Source organism: Typopeltis vanoorti, chromosome 3 (assembly GCF_054136105.1).
Source record: "Typopeltis vanoorti isolate ZY-2024b chromosome 3, IOZ_Tvanoo_1.0, whole genome shotgun sequence".
NCBI classification, from domain to species: Eukaryota; Metazoa; Arthropoda; class Arachnida; order Uropygi; family Thelyphonidae; genus Typopeltis; species Typopeltis vanoorti.
Window position 1 is genome coordinate 63,727,588 of NC_143551.1, and position 23,490 is coordinate 63,751,077.

At 36.4% G+C, this 23,490-nt stretch overlaps 1 protein-coding gene across 4 annotated transcripts in view; it reads right to left on the reverse strand.

The window, feature by feature from the left end:
• The window catches only part of Als2 (Amyotrophic lateral sclerosis 2), a 550,533-nt gene that overhangs the window by 55,241 nt on the left and 471,802 nt on the right, over positions 1–23,490 (reverse strand). For all 4 annotated transcript variants that reach the window (XM_090415655.1, XM_090415656.1, XM_090415654.1 and 1 more), the window contains exon 25: positions 18,951–19,012. In XM_090415655.1, the coding sequence (XP_090271781.1) occupies positions 18,951–19,012 (62 nt within the window). The remainder of the gene's footprint in view (positions 1–18,950; positions 19,013–23,490) is intronic.

The window sequence follows — 23,490 nt, forward strand, 5'->3', positions numbered from 1 at the left end:
TGGTCAGAATTAAATTAATGAATAATATATACATTAGTACTCAACTTCTACAGATATACATCACAAAACATTACATATTTTGTAATATATATGTACAAAAGTTAAGTGAAGCAATACAGTATTTACATATAAAGTAAATACTGTATTGCTATATATATGTAAATACAGTATTTACATGTATAAATTAATTCTTTGTAAAAAATTAAAAGCATTGTGCAATCTGCCCAAGTCTGTCAGCATCTGCCTGAGTGTATATGGTCTGGCCAGGTAGGCAAAAATTTCATTCCTCTCTCGTGCAAAAGTGCTGGCATTCTACCAGTATATGATAAATAGTGAGATGTGTAATGCATTTTTCCCACATGGGAGGGTCATTAGCTCTCAGTAAATAAGAATGTGCAAGATGACTGTGACCTATGCGGAGCCTAGTGAGAACAACTTCCTCTCTTCTCTTTATTCGTTGACTAGAATGCCAATGCTTAATTTCAGCATGGTTAGTCTAGTGGTTGTGCGCTTCACGACCATATGCCTGGGGAAGGAGTGTCCTAGGTTTGATTCCTGTCAGTGACATGAGGAGCTGAAGGATCTTCCTCAGTCATAGCCAAGTTAGCCAGTCTTGGGCATGGACAGTAGGGTTTTTTCCCCAGTTTATCCTGGAGTTTTTCATCCTGCAAAGCAGGCAAATGGCCTCGAGAACTCAACACTACGAACATAGGATACACGGGGCTTAGAGCTGACCACCTTATACTGTGAATGGTTTGAGGTCTGATGATTAACTAACCCTTCACACCACAAGGTAAAAGAGGGATAAGGAAGATGAGGTGAGATGTCATATAATTTGTTTGTTAATGCTTCCTGCCATGATGACTGTCATTGAGCAATTAGTTTGACTGTATAAACTGTCTATAGTCTGCATATGGTACTGTCAAACAGTATGTGGAGAAAGTTTGAGCTGATTTAGCAGCTGCATCTGCAGCCTCATTTTCCTTAATTCCAATGTGGCTGGGAATCCAGCACAACTGAACATCAAAATTAAGGATTTTCATTTTGTGAAACAGGTGTAACACCTCATGAAGTACTGGATGTGGATTATACATAGGACAGGAGATAGCCTGTAAAAAGCTCAATGAGTCTGTATAAATTGTACACTTTTGGTAGCAGTTTTCTTTTATATGAACGAGTGCAAGCTGAATGGCATGTAACTCTGCTGTACAATTACTACAATCAGGTGGGATATGGTTGGAGATAATAATGTCAGGAAACACAGCAGCATAGCCAACAGAGGTATTAGTTCTTGAACCATCAGTATAGATAGGCAAGAAATCAGAGTGCGCTGCTCTGTGTGTATTAAACAATTGGAGGTATAAATGAGATTTCTGTAGCTGACAAAGTGAGAGGTTGCAGGATGGTGTGCAAACCTGCCATGGAGGGATGCTGTTATGTTTAGTGTAAGCAATGTTGTCAACATTTATACCAAGAGCTTGCATAATCTCTTTAACACGCATACCAAAAGGACGTATAGCAGTTTGAATTGTGTGGTATTGAGCTTTCCAGTGCAAAGAAAAGAGAGAAAGAAACTAGTCCATGTAAGATGATCTGGGAGAGACTTTATCTTTAGGACATAATTAAAAGACAACTGTTTCCGTCGAAGTGATAGAGCTGGTTCATTTGGTTCAACATAAAGACTCTGAGTGGGTGATGTGCGAAAGGCACCAGTAGCTATCCATATACCCTGATGATGGATAGAATCCAACCATTGCAGGTTACTCTGTGTTGCAGAACCATAGACTTTACGATCCATAATCCAGCTTTGAACACAATAAAGGTGGAGCAATGAAGCTCGATCAGCACCCCCACTTAGTAGAGGATGGAGTGCAAAGAAGGTTCAATGCTGTGTTGCACTTTTCTCTTAGTTGATGAATGTGTGTGTGCTAGAAATGTAAGTTTACTGTCAAAGATCAGTCCCAAGAACTTGGCTTCTGTAGCTACTGGAATAACAGTGCATCCCATTTTTAATTCAGGATCTAGGTGAAGAGTGCATTTTCAACAGAAGTGTACACAGACACTTTTTTTCTGTTGAAAACCTAAACCCATTACTAAGAGCCCACAGAGAAAAATGACCAATTGCTTGCTGAAGTTGTCTTTCAATTACCCTCATGTTATAGGAGTAGCAGTAAATTGTGAAGTCATCAACATATAGAGCATTGTCTACAGTGGTAGGAAGCTGTTCGGTGAGTGAGTTAATTTTAATAGCAAAAAGTGTCACACTTAAGACAGAGCCTTGGGGAACACCCTGTTCTTGATGATATGATTGAGATAGTGTATTTCCCACTCTGACTTGGAAAATTCGCCTGGAAAGAAAGTTTTTAATAAATACAGGAAGGTGTCCTTTAAGACCCAGGTTATAGTGGTCTTTTAATATGCCATATCTCTAGGCTGTGTCATAAGCTTTTCCATGTAAAAAAAAAAAAAAAAAAAAAAAAAAAAAAAAAAAACTGAAACAAGGTGTCTTGCTTCAGAAATGCATCTTTTATGCAAGTTTCTAAATGAACCAAATGGTCTAAAGTTGAACAATGTCTACGGAATCCACATTGTGTATTGGAGAGAAGATTGCTGCTTTCTAAATACCAGAAAAGTCTGGCATTAACCATTTTCTCTAGTATCTTACAAAGACAGCTGGTTAGAGCAATGGGTCAATAATTATTTACTTGTGTTGGATCTTTTCCTGGTTTTAGGATAGCAATGACAATTAACTTATGCCAAGAATTTGGAAACTCTTCCTCTGCAAGTATTCTATTGTATAGTAAGAGAAGGAGATCCATAGAAGATGATGGTAGATGTTTTATCATTTCATAATGGATGTCATCAGGCCCTACTGCACTAGGGTGAAATAGTAGGAGAGCTCTTTTTAGTTCCTCCTTAACAAATGGCTAATTGTATGGCTCAAGAACATTGGTAGAAAAATTTAGCCTTTGTTTCTCTTGTTGTTCTTTCAGAATTAAAAATTCAGGAGGATATGAAGCTGTTGCCGAGATTCTGGTAAAATTTTCTCCCAGAGTGTCTGCAATGGCTTTGGGATCAGCAATAACACTTCCATTATGGTCTAAGATAGACAAACAATGTGTTCTATATCTGCCTTTCATTTTCCGGATTTTATCCCATACAATTTTTGTACTGGTCATTTGATTAATTGATGTAGTAAATTGGACCCATGATCATTTATGATTCTGATGCCTTACACAGCATGCTTGAAAGCTATAAGGTTTGATGTGGTGGAATATCTACAAAATATATCCCATGCTCTGTGTTGATCTTTTTTGGCTGTCTGACATTCTGGGTTCCACCAAGGCTTTGGCTAGAGTGGAAACCGAGATGATGTTTTTGGGATGGAGGCTGTTGCTGCCTAGACAATGCACTCTGTTATATATTTTACTGCTTCATTGATAGGCGTTTGACTGATGGCATCAGCATTAAATTTTGCAAGATGAGAAAAAGTGTTTCAGTCGGCCTGGTCCATTTTCCATATAGGTATCCGTGTGGGTGAACATGGTTCCTGTGAAGACATTGTGCAGAGAACAGGAAAGTGATCACTTCCATATATGTTCTCTTCAACATCCCACCTGAGTAGTGGAAGAATGGAAGGGGAGCAGATTCTAAGATCAACTGCAGAATATGAACGGGTAGGCATACGGAAGAAAGTATTGAGTTTATTATTTAAAAGGGAGTGGTTATTATTATCAAGAATTCTTTCAATGATTTGACCTCATCTATTAGTGTTGGCACTACCCCATAGAGTATTGTGACCATTAAAGTCACCCATCAAAAGTGTGGGTTCAGGCAGTTGTGAGATAAGGTTATCCAGATCAATTTCATTTAACTCAGCACTTGGTGGTAAATAAATTGAACATACTGTAATAAGAGAAGCGAATCGCTACTGCTTTCAGAGAAGTATTAAGTTGGACCTGATGGAAAGGAGTATGACTGCCCACCAGGATAGCTACTCCTCCATGAGCAGGACCGCCTCCAGTTCTATCCTTGTGAAATTCCTAAAGGTGGGATCCTCATTGGGTCTTAAGTATGTTTCCTGTAGACAAAAAGGTTTGTGTTTCTGCAAAAAAAATCTTGATATCATCGACATTCTGGCGAAATCCACGAATGTTCCATTGTACAAATTTTCCTATTGTCTTGGTTTTATAGACTTGTCTGGTTTTTGGGAGGTTGAGGGCTTACCTTTGTCATATTTATATTTATCAATTGTTTTGGAGAAGTATGGATGGCCAGCGTTCATCTCTTCCTCTGGTAGAGTATTCAATACGTCTGATGTGTTAGGGTCAGTTGGTAAGTTCAGTTTACTTTCACTGGGTATTTTTTCTGTGGGAGTATCTGGTGCAATGTTCCCTCTAAGCTGTGCGGACACGTGTTTTACAACTAGTGCACAAAGCAAAAAATATGCGCATACTAGATTTTCAAGATGAAATTAAAATTTATTAATTAAAGAAGTTCCACTTAAACATTAACCTATAAATTCTTTAAAAAATACGGTAACTCGGCAATGCTCAAGCCTATAACCTCGCATTTTTTATTACATTCTCGAAGTTGCACAAAACTTATAAATTATTAACAGTAACCCTATTTGAGGCTAGCAATTTGATGCCAAAGTGAAAGGGGTATGGCTTAAATGTGTCATTTTTAATTAGCATATAGAATGGTGTGCAGTATGTTTACATCTCAGGCCTGACTCATGGAAAATTCCCAAACGTGGTTGGCTGATCAAATTAGTTCAAGATCATGACGAATTAAACCAATGGTTTCATAATTTTAATAAAAATAATTAAATACTTTTAAAAACTTAAATTAAAGTACAATTAAAAATAAAACCCTAACTCCCCACCATGTTCCCACACACAGTGGGGAGTTGGGGGTGACCTGGCTGACGTCCCATTGACACCAGAAGGTAAAGAGTGAACTAAAATCTTTTAACTTTTTTGCTTAAATGATCAGTGTGGTGACTCATATGGGTGCGCACATACTTTTCAAAAGAAGGCAAATTTTGCACACGCAAATTTCTGTGCACACTCACAGCAAAAAATTAGAGGGAACATTGATCTGGTGGTTAATCTAAGTGATATTTTTGCCATAATTTTTTTGACAAGTGAGTTTTCATCGAGTGGGATCATTTTTGGAGTTGTTTCTGGAGTAAGGCCATAGGTCAATGTGATCGCACTCAACAGAGAAGTACTTGTGATCATAAGGTGCAGATATGGTGAAATTATCAGATGTTGGACCAGACATACAAGTTTGAGTTGCTACTGTCACTTTTTTAGCATAAGAGGATCTCAGAGCAGGTGTGATAGTGGCTAGCTTTCTTTTTTGCATCCTGTCCTGGTATGTTATGTTTTGCTCTGCTTTCATTCTTTGTATTTCTTTTTCATCTTTCCATTTCTGACATGCACGAGAGTAAGCTGGATGATCTCCCTGACAGTTGGCACATTTAGCTTTTACATTTTTTTTTTTTTTAAATGTAGCACTACAAGTGCAAATGGTATGCCTTTAATACATATGAGCTTAGAACATAGCAAGTGGAATGACATTTATTGTTTACTTACTCTATTAACTATGAACAGTAATGAAAACACTAGACAACAACCCTTGAAGGGATCCAAACTAATTCTTAAGTAATGAACTAGACTAACAATGACATTAAAATTAAAGTAAACTTTCAATCACTATCGTCTGACTGACTTTACACTAGCAATGTAAAGAAAAATGCAGAAAATAAACTGTAGTAAACAGCAAATATATACATAAGTACATGACAGTGGTGTGTCCTATAACTCACCAGCAGATGAATTTAACTGAACATTCACTGTTACTGTACATTACACTTTGGCTACATTGGTATATGTAACAGGTGTGCTGTAGTTAATGCAGAAGTAGTGTGATGATGCATTGGAGAAGTGCTCAGTACCTGAAAAGAACAACACATCACAGGAAGGGCAATAATTTTTTGGTACCAATATCTACTGAACACTAGGTCACCAACAATAGAGGATACACTAGACAGGTGCACCATTAAGTCAAGCACTATACACACTTGATAATTTGATTTGTTTGTTGGGAATAACTTTTCTGTGAAGACCAAACATTTCGATCTGATGCAAAGAATGAAGAATGGGTCAAGCGGATACCCTTAAATAAAAACATTAGCTTTCCTCTAAACACTCTGAAGAAACTCAGAAAAGCTCTTGAACTCTGTCTTCCTGTTCCACTTCACTTGTACCCTGCTTCTTAGGGTATCGTAAGATTTTAATGCGAGATTTTTAAACCATTTTTTTTAATGTGCTATAACCTATCTCTTAGCTAATTTACACACTAGAAACTGCAGTGGTCCTTTATCAGGTGTTATGACAGTCCACTCTGGATCTGTTGGGTCTTCTTCAATTGCCGAGCTTGTACTAGATGAATTTCCAGGTGAATCCGGACTGCTGGGATCTTTAGTGCGAAGGTTTTCAACTGGATTGTAAATTTCATGGTGATGCGAAATTTTTAGCATTTCTTCATCCAATAATGGAAACACACGTGGTTCATAAGGTGGAATATATACATCTTCGATTTCTTGAAACTTAGTTTCTTCACTGGATTGTTCATGTTTTGAAAAGATTGATGCACGTTTCCTTTCTAAGCGAGATACAGAGGTTGTACAGGCAAACGATTGGGAATCATCAGATAAAAATGAAAGTGGAATAGGAGTCTCAGGAAGAGATATTGCAGGAGAATAAGGGCCCCCTGCAGGCCCAGAATTAGAATCCTGACCCAGGACATCTGGTTGATGAGGTGATGGTGGGTTCTGGAGTATTGGCACCACTGCTATCTGCTCTACTTTCAAATCGTCCTCTAAATCGCTTGTCCATGTGATGGAAGGTGTAAAAATCCTAAAAATTGCTTCTTTTCCTCTTCTTCACACCTCTGATGTCGTATCAGAAATGATTCATCTGAGATATCATCTGCCTCATTCTCTTCAATTTTGGTAGCATCATCTTTAGGAGCTGGTGGAATATCCTCAGCAATTCGCCACTTTGGTGTTAGGATTTCTTTATACTGCAACTTTTCTACTCTTGTAGAAGATCCAATACTATATGGAATAAATAACTATATTATTAATGTCAAAAGCATTCTCTCCTCTTCTTTTTCTGTTGATTTCTTGAAGTAAATTTGATCTTCCAGATAGAGTGCCACCTGAATAATTATTTAATGATATTCCATCATCAATAAATGAAGAAGGAGATGGCACTGGTGAACCTAGATTAGAGCTCTCACTTGATTTCACTGTGTTCTTCAACAATGTCAAATTCTCTTGGCTGCTTGGTATGTTTGTTTCCACCGTATTTTCTGCATAATTTGGCTGAGGAAAGAAGTGTCTGTGCTGCATTTTTAGCAAGTTTGCAGCTGTGTTTTCGTGCTGGGTCACTAAATTCCTTTGCTTTTGCAGAAAGCTTCAGTTTCTTTCTCACAGAGGCTCCAAGTTTAGCTGTAGAATGATGGGGATCACTAGCCTTTAACAATGACTCAAAATGAAGAGCCAAAGGTATATCATGTTCAAAGGATAACACAGGATGTAAACATGGATCCAAAAGTGCTATCCTTTCAAGAAGAGGCATGGACTTCTGAATCCAGAGATTGAATGTTGTTGTAAAGTCCTACGCATAAAGCACAAGGAAGCATTTCTGACTGACAGCTGCAGTTACACCGAACTGTAGATAACCTAGCAGCTTTGCAACTCACTAAGTGCAAACCCATTGTCCTCAAAAGCTTTCGTTTCCTGAAATTTTTCAACTGCAACGTCCTACTAACATGCATACACCTTCCACTTCCTACCTGGAACCTCGCTCCAGGTAGCCATTTGCAATTTTGGGCAGGTATTTTGTAATGAGGGAAGATCCTGCAGTACCATGAAGGTTTAGGGTGTCTACACTTGTCAGTAAGGACAGTTCACTCAGCCTTTCTAGACTGCATGGTGTCTTAACTTCTTTGGCACCAGAAAAAAAATCAGTTTCTTCTAAAGGAACAGAATCATCCAGCACAAGTGGGCTTTTGGAAGCCCTTAACTGACGATATATTCCATTCTGCTGTCTTATACAATATTCAGGTTCATAAGGTTAGTTTAGTTCATTACTTAAGAATTAGTTTGGATCCCTTCAAGGGTTGTTGTCTAGTGTTTTCATTACTGTTCATAGTTAACAGAGTAAATAAACGAAAAATGTCATTCCACTTGCTATGTTCTAAGCTCATATGTATTAAAGGCACACCATTTACATTTAGCTTTTTTTGCGCAGCAAGATTTGTTATCATGCTCTTTACTACCACATCGAGCACAGGTAGTAGAACCATGACAGGCAGTTTAGGCATGTCCATATCTCTGATATTTAAAGCATCTCAGTGAGTTAGGGATGTACATTCCTAACAGGACAGCTGAGATACCCTGCTTAAGTGTTAAGTTAAGTGTTAGGAGTTAAGTGTTTTATGAGGTGTTACTGTAATTTCTATTCCACCGATTGTTGTTGCTCTCAGTAATTTCTCGGAATGTTGCTGACACAATGTTTCCACAAGGACATCACCAGAACGCAATTTCGTCACAGTTTTGGGAGGTCCTGCCAGTCCTTCTAAACCTTTTTGAATAAAAGTGTGACATTTTCCCTATTGGTTTTTCACCTGTATCATGAATGATTAAAAATGTTGGTACATTTATGTTAGCATCATATATCTTTTGTTTCTTACTTCTGTTTCCATATGCTGTATCTTATCAGTACTTGGAGGGCCCCTGAAACATTTGAGGATGAAGGATTCATGCTCAAGAAGTTTTTGGTTTGGTGCCAGAGCTTCCCACTCACCAGGGAGCCACACACGGACACCCACTGCCTGGTAAGCAATGACTGCACTCAGGAATGGTGCACCAGGGCTACCCTGGATGCTATACTGGCACTACAGCAAGCCTAGGATCCCGACCGTTGACCCTTGCAGGCAAGCCCACTAGCCGATTGATCCTGGCTGGGCTATCCAGGCCTGTCTTGCAGAAGCAGGGGCCAAAGTAGTGCAAGACTACTAGGATCCCCCTTTCCGGATGTCCATGGGTTGCACAGCACGGCAAACATGGCAGCAGGACGTTGGATCCCAGTGATGGTGGTCTGGAAAAAAGGATAGTGAAAAAGACTCAAGAGAAGTAGAGCGAAGAATACGGGAAGAAAAGCAAAGAAAAAGAGGAAGAATGAAAAGGGCCAGTACCATCACTGGGAGGTCTCTTCCACCACGAACAGGTGCCCCACATGGAGGGGACATGGCAGAACTCAGAAAACAACTGAAAAACATTTAGGTTAAAATCAATATAAAGGCAATATTTTGGGAAAATAAGTACTTCTTTCTGAACTACTATTGACAGTCATATTCTGCATATTCCATCACTGGGTAAGAAATTAATGCTGTCTCCACCATGTATATTATTTTATTTTAGGTTGCTGTGTTACAATTAATTGGTTACCTGGCAGTATGACTGATGTGATAAGAATTCCAAAAAACTATTAACAGAATTGGTATCGTGTAAATGAAACTGATTATTAAACTGAAACTCTTCCTCTGATTTTTTTTTACTTGTAAACTAAAAGTTCATACTCATCACAGATGAGCAAAAGAATGTATTTTTCAAAACCTGCTAATATTAAAATACTAGTAAGCAAATATTACACTGCAATCTCAAATATTAAGAAATTTCCTAATATAATAAATATAAATCAGAAAAATCTGTTACAAAAATCATTAAATAATATAATAGAATATAACATTGTATAAGACAAAGTTCATCCTCAAATACTATTTCTACAGAATAATCCTGTAGAAATGTTTGCATCCATAACACTAGGCTGCCTGAGAAAGATCATTATAGGTCTGATTCTGGTTGCCAAATAGGGAAACATTTTTCAAGATCTTTCTACTGCTGGTTCCTGAGACATTTGATATCTGGCACAGGCATTTAGGGTTTTCTCCCACAACCTAAGGATTTTAATTCTGTATCTCAAAAACTTACAGTAGAGAACTTGCACCATTATAGACATTCTTGTAAATAGGCTGGTTGCCAAATAGGGAAACATTTTTCAAGATCTTTCTACTGCTGGTTCCTGAGACATTTGATATCTGGCACAGGCATTTAGGGTTTTCACCCACAACCTAAGGATTTTAATTCTGTATCTCAAAAACTAACAGTAGAGAACTTGCACCATTATAGACATCTGGGGTATACCAGGTCCCTTGCAGCTGTAAACTGTCCTACTTTAGCTAAACAGGCAGGACAGCAAATGTCAAGATTTCGGAACACAAAGACTACATCCGGTTTCACCAGTACAGACACTCTGGGCTTGCAGACCATGCTCTGGATACCAGCCATAGAATACGTTGGAAGAAAGCCACGTTAATACACTGCAACAAATTTAAATATAAAAGATTGTGCATGGAATCAGCCTCAGCTCTAAAAAACTTTCCAAACCTCAACAAATTTGAGTGCATAAGACTGCCCCAAATTTGGGAAGCTTGCATTCTTGAGAACTTCAGCCCAACAGCCAAGACAACCCAATATAGCCTGCTAGGAGGGAACCTTTAGGACTCTAGGAACAACGGTAATTTTTTCTCTTCTGCTTCATTTGCTTTTTGTAGTGCTTGCATGCACGTGTCATAGTTGTATGTTCCCATGAAGATGGCAATGTGACACTGCTGAAATATAGGATTCATTTTCTTAAATTAAATCTAGCTTAACGTAATTTATAATTTTTTTTTTTCCACTAGAGGTCATGCCAGTAGAATAACATGTGATCAAATCATTGTTTCTCTAGCTTATCTTTGTAATGTAACTCAGCTTGTCTTGTATATTTGCGTATGCTCCAGATGATGGTCTTGATATGAAGATCGAAACATCGGGATAATAAAAATAGTTATAACACGGTTCTAAAATCCATAAATGCTGATCACCATGTAACACTAAAAGAAAGGACCGAAATATAGGAGGTATTTATTAAAGTTTCTTTTAATTAATATTCCAGTATATGTTGTAAATTCCTTCTTCTTCTTTGAGTGCCATCTCCTATCGGAGGTCGGCGACCACCTTGGCAAATTTTGAGCGATCCTCAGCTATTCTGAGCAGTCTCTCAGAGTTCATACCAGTCCACTGTCTGATGTCTGCCAGCCAAGATTTTCTTTGTCTTCCTTGTCCTCTTCTTCCATTTATCTTCCCTTTTATAATCAATTGAAGTATCTTATATTTTTCATTACGAAGTAGGCGACCAAGATATGCAGTTTTCCTTCTTTTTATGGTATCTAAAAGTTCACGTGATTTCCCCATTTGTTCCAGTACTTCCTGATTGGACGTTTTTGCTGTCCATGGGATTTTTAACATTCATCTGTATAACCACATCTCAAAGGCTTCAAGTGTTTTTATTGATGTTGTTTTTAAGGTCAAGTTTCTGCACCGTACAGCAGTACAGACCATACATAGCATTTAACCATGCGTACTCTAAGCTCTAAGTTTAAACTGCAGTTACACAGTGTTGATTTCATCAAGAGAAAATTTTTTCTTGCCATTTCAATTCTAACTTTTATTTCCATTTCTGGTTTGCAATCTTCATTTAACCAGCATCTGAGATATTTAAACTTTGCCACTCTTTCTATTTGTTTCCTATTTAAAGAAAGTGCTAAATTAAGAATTGGTTTCTTACTTATGAATTTAGTTCTGATGATATTTATTTTTAATCCCATTTTTTCACTCTCTTCATTTATTAGTTCCAAAAGATTTTGAAGATCTTGAATATTGTCAGCCAGAAGAGCTGTATCATCGGCATATCGGATGTTACTGATGATTTCACCATTTACACTAATCCCTTCCTTTCTTCCTTCCAAGACTTTTTGAAATATGGCTTCTGAGTAGATGTTAAAAAGAAGAGGTGACAGCACACATCCTTGCCTTATTCCTCGTTTGATGTTAATGGAGTCTGTAATAATGTCATCAACTTGAACAGATGCCTTTTGGTTCCAATATAAGTTTTCAATGATCCTGATGTCTTTACCATCTAATCCGATTCTTTTTAATAGTACAATCATTTTAGCATGATGGACTTTGTCAAATGCTTTCTCGAAGTCGATGAAGCAAACGAATATTTCCTTGTTTTGGTCAGTACATTTTTGAAATAAGATCTGAGAACAGAAAAGGGCCTCTCTTGTTCCCAAGCCATTTCTAAAGCCGAATTGGGTATCACTGATGGTGTCTTCACATTTTCTGTATATTCTTTTTTTGAATTATTTTCAGAAACAAGTGTTCTCTGCCAGGTTGGCAGGAAAACGACCCAGAGGAAGACCAAGATATAGGTGGATTGATACGGTACAAAGTGCCTTAGATGATAGAAATATAAGATCTGATAATGTTGGAGTCTTGATAAGTAACAGACTGATTTGGAGGAAAATTGTAGATAGGAAGTTAGTAATGATGTAATTTTTTCATGTAGTACTGTCATATCCTGTACACCCCTTGAGGGTACATGGCAGGAATTTGATGATGATGATGATGATGACTCATTAGGCTGATCATTCTATAGTCATTACAAGTTTTTGCATTTACTTTTTTAGGTAGCATGATGAAGGTCGACTGTAACCAGTCTTGAGGGATTATGCCTGTATCAATATCTTATTAAATAGCTTTACTAATATGTTAATATTGTCACCTTCTAATAACTTTACTATTTCTGCTGGTATTCTATCTGGTCCTAGGACTTTACCATTTTTAGCTGAGTTTAGTGCACATTCTACCTCTGATCTTAGAATGCATGGACCTTCCATGTGTTCATAAGTATTTTCTGGGTTCTGTCTGTTATCACTAAAGAGTTCTTCTATATATTTCACCCTTTCTTGTATTTTGTCATCCTTTTTGGATATAATTTCTCCCTTTTTGTTTCGAAGGATACAGAATTGTTTTTTCTTACATATACCTGAGGTCTCTTTCATATTTTTGTGTAGATTAAAATTGTCATGCTTTTCCTGTAGAATTTCTATTTCTTTACATTTTTCATTCATCCAGATTTCTTTTGTTTCTTTGATCTTGTGTTTAATAATTTTCTGAACTTTGTATATTTTGTTGGATTATGATTTTTATATGATCTGCATTGATCCATGAGAGAAAGAATTTCATCAGTCATCCAACCTTTCTTTTTTACTGCTCTATTAGGATATAAGGTATTGGTACATTTCAATTTGTCCCACGATTCATCAATCCTCATGATGTCATCATTCTTGATATGTGCTAGCTCTTGATTCAGATCCTGACTCAATTTGCTTCCTATCTCTGTGTTTTTTAATTTTCCCAAATCAAACCTTTTTTGTTGATGTTTCTTAAGTATAGCTTTCAGTCTAAGTTGTAACTCTGCCACCAGTAGGTTATGATCAGAAGCAATATCTGCACAATACCCTTTATAGAACTTCGAAATCGTTGATTAATTAGCAAGTAATCAATCTGGTTTCTGACTATATTCCCATTATTATCCTGTGGTAATCGCCAAGTATACAATCTTCGAGGTGGTAGCTTAAACCATGTGTTTGTGATTATTAGCTCCTCTTCCTGGCAGAATGGAATAAGACGGTCACCTCTCTCATTTCTTGTGCCCAGTCCATGTTTGCCAACTACATCTCCACTTCTACCTTTCCCAACTTTAGCATTGAAATCACCCATGACTATGTTAATATCATGCTTTTTTGTGTTTTTCATTAGTTCTTTTAATTGATCATAATATTCTTCAATCTCAGTATCACTCTTGTCAGCAGTAGGGACATAGACCTGTATAAGATTAACATCTAGTGGTTGTCCTTTCAGTTTTAATAACATCATCCTATCTGAGTAAGGGATGAAACTCAACAGTGACTTATTGATATCTTTGTTTAATATTATTCCAACTCCGTTTTAATGGTTTTTTTCACAACTTCCAGAGTGATACATTGACTTGAGTTTTGCCTGATCCTGGCCACCTAACTTCACTCATTCCTAAAATTCCAATTTCAAGTCTTTTCATTTCTTTGATAGCATTTCTTAGCTTACCTGTTTCATACAAGATTCTGACATTCCAGGTTCCTAGTTTTGCTGAGCACACCATGTTGAGCCCGGGGATTCTTCGCACCCCTGTCCCATTTAAGGGACGCCGGTAACTCAGGGCCATTTGTGTAGATTTGCTTGCCATGGTGGTTAGTCTGGAGAGAGAATAGAGCAGTAGTTTCTCCATTTGCTTTCTGCTCTGCAGTATTACAGATGTACACAATAAACTGTATTGCCATCTGCAATTTTCTAATCACAAGCTTTACCGTCATCATGAGACTTCAACCTTGTGTCAGTACTGACAAAGCTGCTTCCCTTTGTCAGAGGATTGAATCCTTTATTTTTCCTTGTAAGGAAAAATAAAGTAGGGGCCCTAACCAGGTACTGACAGCTGGAGCCAGCTGAGCCCGGGTAAATTCCTTAAATAATTTAATAACCATTATAGACAATGTGAGTGTTAGGGTTTAGGGCCATGAGATAGCTCAAGTTGTCTACCACTTACTTTCTCTCCCCCTCCCCCCACCTTCCTGAAAAAAAACTTAATTCATTGATAGCGTGAGCTAACTATCAGTGAAGACTAGAGACTGGTTAGCTACCTGTCTTCAAAAGAAGTTAGTTAGGGACAAAAGGAGCTTCACATACACCATTTGGAGAATAAATCCTCTAATGCAATGGTTCTCAAACTGGGTGCCGTGGCACCCTAGTTTGAGAACTGCAAGTATGCCACAAGGGTGCCGCGAAATTTTGAATCGTTTATTTGAAAAAAGCAAAATATTCAATTGCCACAAATAACTAAATCAAAAACAAAAAAATTATATATTTTGATTTTAATGGATAAGCGTATATAAAAATTATAATTTTTTGTATCACTCTTATATTATATCCTGGGATTTCATTAGATCACCGCGTGTCGTAGTAACTAGATATGTGACGGCACATAAATACTAGGGAAAATGAACTAATGAATGGTTAGTTGTCCTGCTGTCTGTTTTAGTATTTCTTGTTCAGCGTGACAAGTATTATATATGATCATTTCCTCTAAACAAAAATCATGAGTCTTTTGTCATCGGTGAGAATAAATGAAGTATGATATTAAAGTCGTTAAATTCAGTGAGTAGAGGTTTTTCTTATTGTTATGTATTCCAACTATAACGAGAGACATTGTAAACAAATGTTTTTCCGTTTTCCATCTGGAAAAAAAATTATTTACTTGAAATAAATTTTAAAATAAAATATTAAAGTTACATATGCCCTTCAAAATCATGAATAATTTTGTCCTTAAAAAAAGAAGAAGTGAAGTTTCTGACGATCAAGAAATGTCTACTTGTAGCAAAGCTAATGAACCAATTCACACTAATAAATTATCAAAAACTGATACTTGCATTAATGAAGATTTGACTATTTTTAATGTTCAGCAACAAAAAAAAGCACTAATGAAACAACAGAAAACAGAAAGAATAAGTTCATGTAAAAAGGGAACAATGAAAAAGAATGTAAAAACTCGTTTATATCAAGAGAGCTATCTAAAAATGGGATTTACGTGGTGTGGTGATAAATTAATTCCCAGACCTAAGTGTATTTTGTGTGATTTGGTTCTATCAAATGAGGCTATGGTTCCTAGCAAATTATTGCGACATTTCTCCAGAAAACATGACAACTTGTCGAATAAAAATCCTGAATATTTCAAAGAGTTAATAAGATTACAAGAAAAACAAAGTCAAAGTTTTGTAAGAAAGTTTACAATTTCCGACCGAGTTCAAGAAGCGAGTTATTTAGTCACTGAAATAATTGCGAAGGAAATGAAGCCTCATACTAACGGCGAAACCTTGATTCATCTGGCTTGTTCAGCAATTGTGAGAACAATTTTTGGTACTGAGGCAGAAGAAGAAATAAAGATTCCATTATCAAATGATACTATGAGTAGACATATTAATGATCTGTCAGTCGATATTGAAAAGTCAGTTATAACCAAAATAATCAAATCAAAATTTTTCAGTTTGCAGTTAGATGAGTCAACTGATATCGGTGGTAAAGCACACTTGTTTTTACTCGATTCATTGAAGATGATAAAATTATCGAAGAATTTCTATGCTGCAAGAAATTCGAAAAAACTATGACCGGAAAAGATTTTTTTGATATAATGAACAAATGTTTTAATACAAATGGTCTATCTTGGAAAACTTGTGTGGGTATATGTACAGATGGTGCATCTTCTATGGTTGGAATTACAAAAGGGTTTGTTTCCTTTGCTAGAAAAGAAAATGAGAACATTATAACAACTCATTGCTTCATCCATCGTGAATCATTGGTGGCAAAGACAATAGGCTTGGAATTAAAAAGTGTATTAGAAGAAATCATTCAGATGGTTAATTATATCAAGGCCAGACCATTAAAATCTAGAATATTTGCAGGACTATGTGAAGAGATGCAATCTCATTACAAGAATCTTCTTCTTCATACCGAAGTAAGATGGCTTTCAAAAGGTCGCGTATTGGATCGTTTTTTTGAACTTAAAGAAGAAATATTAATGTTTTTCCAAAACGAAAACAAACCAGAATTCTATAAATTATTACAAGATGATTTTTGGTGTTCCAAACGAGCCTATTTAACAGACATATTCGATCATCTGAACAAGCTGAACTCCAACATGCAAGAAATTAGAGTATTTTGACATCTACAGATAAAATTAAAGCTTTTAAAGATAAAATTGAGCACCAACAATGTAGAAATGTTCCTTAAAGTTGCCTCCAGAAAATGTAAGAACACTGATCTGTAAAAGCTTATTTACAGTCATTTAACATCGTTAGAAGAAAAAATTGACCATTATTTTCCAGACATTTCAGTCAATTTATACGACTGGATTCGAAATCCATTTGTAGAGTCAACATCAGTAATGAGTGAGTTAAGTCTTATAGAAGACTAAGAATTAATTGATATAAGTAACGATCGTACATTGAGACTGAAGCATTCAGAAATGTGTCTGAATTCATTTTGGATAACAACTATGAAGGGGTACCCCAATATAGGATTCAAAGCACTTAACATCTTATTGCAATTTTCTACATCTTATTTGTGTGAACTGGGTTTTTCTGCACTCGTAAATACTAAAACAAAGAAGAGAGAAAGACTAAAGGCCCTTGAAAATGAAATGAGAATATGTCTCTCAAAAACAAGGCCTAATATCAAAGAAATATGCAAACAACATATTTCATATTAAGTTCATATTTTATTATCTGAACCTTTATAATAGCTTTTGTTTTGTATGTTTTTGGGTTGTTTGAAAATAAACCAATTTAGTTTAAATAAAATCTGTTTTCTTTAAAACACGCTTTCCTTCATATCTTTAGTATCTGTAATATCAATTTATTTATGGGTTATATATGCGAGTCTTTCAGAATCAATTAATCGGCACTTTACTCTCCATAAAAAGCAAATAATACTAGGGGTGCCGTGAAATTTATTTATCGATTTTAGTGTGACGCCAGACAAAAAAGTTTGAGAACCACTGCTCTAATGCCTCTCTTTAAAAAACAAACTGTCTATAATCATATTATCATATTTACTCAAATATAACTTGCACTTTTTTTTTCCAAAATTAAAGCTAAAAAACTGTGGTGCAAGATATGTGAAGATTTTCAGAAACTAAAGTTTTCAGGAAAAAACTGAAAATGGGTATGATTTACCAAGAATATCCTATTCGTTATCGCTACTTCCAGCCTCAAGAGCAGTTTCCTTGTGTGCCCATTTACCCAAATAGCATCATCTTCTTTCCTATTATTTCAAGCAAAAATTACCAGTAATTTATAAGACTTGAGAGACATAATGAACACTCTTTCACGAATGACTATTGAGAAGTTAAAGCAGAGCGTGAAACAGACAACAATGGTAGGCCAGTAGAGATAGAGCAGATATGAAGATGTGCATATGATTGGTGCGGTATTGACAAAAGATTGTGCAACCCACAAGACAAGGCAACCAACAATTGTTGAGTTGAAATGCTAATTCTCTTCCACTGAATTCCATAATATCTGAAACTGCAATAACAACTTTCACTATATATTTCTTAGTTTTAACATGTTCACAATGAGGTGGTGTTTTGCCAGTTTATCGTTGCTACGGAACTTCTCATTACCGGCAGGCTCAACTCTCACAAAGTTTCAACCCTTTGGTTGAATTTTATTGCTGCTTGTTTGCATTCGAGCTGGCTGGCAAACTCGCACACACATTATATGGCATGTTTCAATTCGTGGTAGAATTTTATTTGAAGTTAGCCTTTGTGATCTGTCATAATGACATCAAAAATTTCAAATGCAATCAAACACTTATTTCATGTAATTGAAAAATTGGACAACAGTTTTTAGTTAGTTACTGTGTTTCTGGTGCAACATATGGTTTTGCTCGAGTCTATACAGCCTAGTTCTGTGGGAGGAGACATGCGAGTCATTACTTAGTGCCATTTTTATTCCAGCTGTTTCTAATTGCGCTATTTGTTAAGAAATATATTAGACAGACTGCAAATGTCTGTGTACCTCATTCAGTGATACAATAAAACTACTTGTTTTTCTTACATCTACAGTATAGTGGCTGTTGGGGAGGGTGTGTTGTTTACCGTGAGGAGCGAGTTATCGCCCTGACACGAACGTGTTTAAACTTTTTTCATGTGCAAGATATATACGAAACTTTTTAATTTCTTTTTTCGTAAACTAAAATCAGGGGTGCGAGTTATACGCGAGGGTGAGTTATATTCAAGTAAACACAGTAGTTTATTCAAATAATGGTCAAAAATGATTTTAATTAATATATAGAATTAACTTAAATGAACTATCTCAAAATACATATTTACCTGATATGCTGAAGTGCCTCAGTAGCAAGAACAAAATGCTCATTCTTTATTTTTGAAAAACTCTATAATAATAATAATAATAATAATAAAAATTCTGAAATAAATCTCAAACAAGTATTCATTTTAATTAATAATAAATTTAGTTTAATCCTTTATCCAAGTGTGAGCAAACAAATAATGCTTCTGGCTGGTATCTCCACTTGGGCCTGGCTCCCACTGAAGAGACCTCAATAAAGGTCGAAACTAGTCTGGGTAGTGGCCCTTCCCTTAATGCATAACATTAGATATATCCACAAGGAGATGTGTTTTGTATTATGGGAGATACCGAGTTAGGAGTGTTGGTAGCTTGCTCCACCTTTGCAAGGAGTCGCCCTGGTGTTGTACCACCTCATTACAGTCCTGAAGATACTTTCAGGTGCAAACTTTGTTTGCTCACACTTGGATAAAGGATTAAACTAAATTTATTATATTCTAACCAAGTGAAAAATAAACTTTCAACATCTTTCTCTAAATCCAGAGTAATTTATTAAAAAGGTGGCACACCATTTGACAACTCCTATAGGCAGAGATAACCTGCTAATGCTTCTGCCTGGTATCTCCACTTGGGCCTGGCTGCCACTGAAGAGACCTCAATAAAGGTCGAAACTAGTCTGGGTAGTGGCCCTTCCCTTAATGCATAACATTAGACATATCTGCAAGGAGATGTGTTTTCTATTATGGGAGATACTGAGTTAGGAGTGTTGGTAGCTTGCTCCACCTTTGCAAGGAGTCGCCCTGGTGTTGTACCACCTCATTACAGTCCTGAAGATACTTTCAGGTGCAAACCTTGTTTGCTCACACTTGGATAAAGGATTAAACTAAATTTCCATCTTTTCTAGGTTATCTCATTTATTTAGAAGTTTCCCAATAGTTTCCAGTTCAATATCCTACTTCAAGTGTGATAATGCGCTATAAAAATTTTTAATTATATATATATATATATTTATTTTTAATTATATATATATATATATATATATATGATGATGATGATGATATATAGATATATATATATCATCATCATCTTCCTTATACCCTCTTTTACCTTGCGGTGTCGAGGGTCATTGATCATCGGACCTCACTCCGTTTACAGGATAAGGTGGTCAGCCTTATGCCTTGGTGTATCCTATGGCATGTAGTGTTGAGTTCTCGAGGCCAGTTTTGCCTGCTTTGCAGGATGAAAAACCCCAGAATAAATTGGGGAAAAAACCCTGCTGTCCATGCCCAAGACTGGCTAACTTGGCTATGGCTGAGGAAGATCCTTCAGCTCCTCACGTTACCGACGAGAATCGAACCTAGGACACTCCTTCCCCAGGCATATGGTTGCGAAGCGCATAGCCACTAGGCTAACCGCGTGGACTATATATATATTTCTCTTAAGGGTTAAAGCCAAGTAACTGGGAGGAGACCTTCATTTTGCCTTTCATGAATGTGGAGAACAAATTGGGGCTTCTGACCTAATGTCCAATCCTTACCTTCACATGGTACACCCCATTAGTAGGTATCTACTGGGTAATGAATGAATGAATGAGGATGGGCTGACAACTTGGGGCTTAGCCGACCAAACTGTACTCTCTATTGGCTTAAACCACAAATGGTGCGACATGAGATTTCTTGCTGGCTGGGTAGTTGCTCAGTTAAACAGGACTTCCTGCTGTTCTGGTCAGGGAACCAAGGCAAACTGTGAAAAGTCAGCTACTGGAACAAGCTCTGACTCAACATCTATAAGAACAATAAACTCAATGCCAGAAGAACTGAAGATAGGAACCATCAATATAAGGAGCATTAATGGAAAGGAAATCGAACTTGCAGAAGAACTGGAAAAGTAGCATGCGGACATAATTGGCATTACTGAGACAAAGAAGACAAAAACAGGTGAGATCTTAATAATAAGTAGAGAATGTTGTATAATAATGATTATGGGAAGGAAGGGGTAGTGATAGCATTCAACATCAAACATGAATGTCAAGTTCCTTTCTAATATCTTCATTTTTAATGATTCTGTTATTGCTGCCATCTGTTTGCTCCCCTAATTTTTTTCAGAAGTCTCATACCTGTGGTCTATAGCAGCGCTTTCCAAACTGTGGGCTGCGGCCCCCTTGGGGGGGGCCATCAGTTTTGTTCAGGGGGCCGTGAAATAACGAAAACAAATTTAAAATGTTTTAAGACTAAGCGTGCCATGTCAAATGTGGTTGTAAGATGCTAAAAATGTAATATTTGCATTTGATTTTTGCGATATTCGCTGTGTATGTTGTGTATTGAATATAAATACAATAAATATTATAATAATATATGTCTGTATTACGATTTTTTTTTTCAATGGGGGCCGTGAAATATTTTAATTTTTCCTTTACATCTATAAGTTTGGGAAGCACTGGTCTATAGTCTTTGATGAAGTGCTTTGTTTATAACCCAACTCTCAATTTCATAATTTAAAACTGGTTTGAACACTGTCTTGTATACTGCTACTTTGGTGTTTTGTGAATGCCTTCACTGCTTGTTTCTTTTAACAGTTATTCAATTTAGTTAGAGAATCCTGGAGACTTGCACTAGCTGTGTTAAGAACATCATCTGCATAAAGCAAAGAACTAAGTTTGATATGTCTATTTCTAATATCAGGCCTAATGCAATTTTCTTTCACAATGTGATCCATATAGGTGATGAATAAGAGTGGAAATAATATGCACCCTTGTCTTACCCCTGATTTTACATCAAACCATCTTCCTGTATTTCCTGCAATTCTAACTGCTGACTGACAACTTAAATATAGACTATGTATTGCTCTGTATAATGTTCTATTTACCCCATATAATTGCAGTTTTTTGAAAAGCTTTTCTTTGGGCACCTTGTCATATGCCTTTTCCAGATATAAAACTTAAGAAGTACATATCTTTATCATATTTCCATGATTTCTCAACTATTTATTGTAAAGTGAAAATCTGAGACAACCTCTATTTGACCTGAACCCATCATGTTCTTCTCCAAGTTTCTCTTCCACAATCTTTCTCAATCTCTTTTCAAGTATGCTTGCATAAATCTTACCTGGAACACTTAGTAAAGAAATTCCTCTGTAATTCTCACTTTCAGCTTTATTTCCTTTTTTATAGATGTAAACTATGAGAGCTCTACTCTAATCATCCTTCTGGAATTTGTCCTTCTGATTAGGCCCTCTGAATTATGCAGTGTAGTGTAGCTATTGCAAAACTTCTGTACCTCCATACTTCAGCTTTCTGGTCAAATCATCTTATTCTGCTGCCTTTCCATATTTCAAGTATTCATATGTACTCCTTTTTGTATTCCTCTTGAAAATTTTTTAGTATGGTTCTGTCACTGCTTGTTTCTTTTAACAGTCTTTCAAAGTAATTACTCCAGACATCTAGGATATCCTTACCTCCATTTTCATGTTGTCTTTATCATCTTTGATTCTTTTTACATAACTCTTTCCTCCATTTCTAAGCTATTTCAATAGCCTCCAAAACATTTTGCACATTCCTGATATTTATCTTCGATATTCTTATCGAAGCCTTTTCATGACTTGTTTAGCTTTATTCACATATAGCTTAGCTCTCCAACATTTTTCTCTATGTATTCTTTTAGGACATCTGCTGACTAAAGAAGAAAGCACACTGAAAGTTCCTCATAAATAAGTCAGCAGATGACTTATTTACTAGGAACTTTCAGTGTGCTTTCTTCTTTTCCAGGACTGATTCTTTAACTTCTGGTGTCTACCACTGCATTCTTATTTTCTATTCTTGCAGACACCTTCACCACAATACCTCCCCAGCTGTGAATCAGTGTCTTCTTCAGTTTTCACACTCCAAGGTTGGGTTCTTGTTTTCAATCTGTTTCATTTTTTCTTCAATAATATTTGTATACTTGAGTCTACAGTTTACCTGTAAAAGCTGCTCAAATTTAATTGTTTTTAAAACTTTCTTACTTCCTGTTCTTTTCAAGTAATATTCACTTCCAATTTCAAATCCTCTGTACACTGTTGTATCCAAAACAAGCATGAAGATATCACTATCAACATTGAATAGTCAATGAAGCTTTCTTATTTCTTGTGTCTTCTCTCCACAAACTTGTGCACATCTTTATGTTTGGAACATGATGTTAGTAATGACTAGTCCATGTCTTGAACTGAAGTCTAGCAAACACGTACCATTATTATTAGCTTTGCCCCTTTCTTCAAATTTTCCCCAAACATTCCTATATTCCTGGTGATTCATTTCTTACTCTGCTATTCAGATCTTCAACAAGGACCACTTTTCCATTTTCTTTATCAGCTGCCTGTTCTAATGACTCGAAACATTCCTCCACTTCTTCTTTAGAAGAATCTTCTGTGGGACCATAGATACAAATAAGTTTCATTATCCATGTCCCCTTTTTGAAGTTTGCCCACATAACTTCACTTGTAATTGCCTTCCACTCAAGAAGTTTAGAAAGGAACTCAACATTGTTAGCATTCAAGAATGTTCAGCAGAACTAATCTACGGTGGTATGGTCA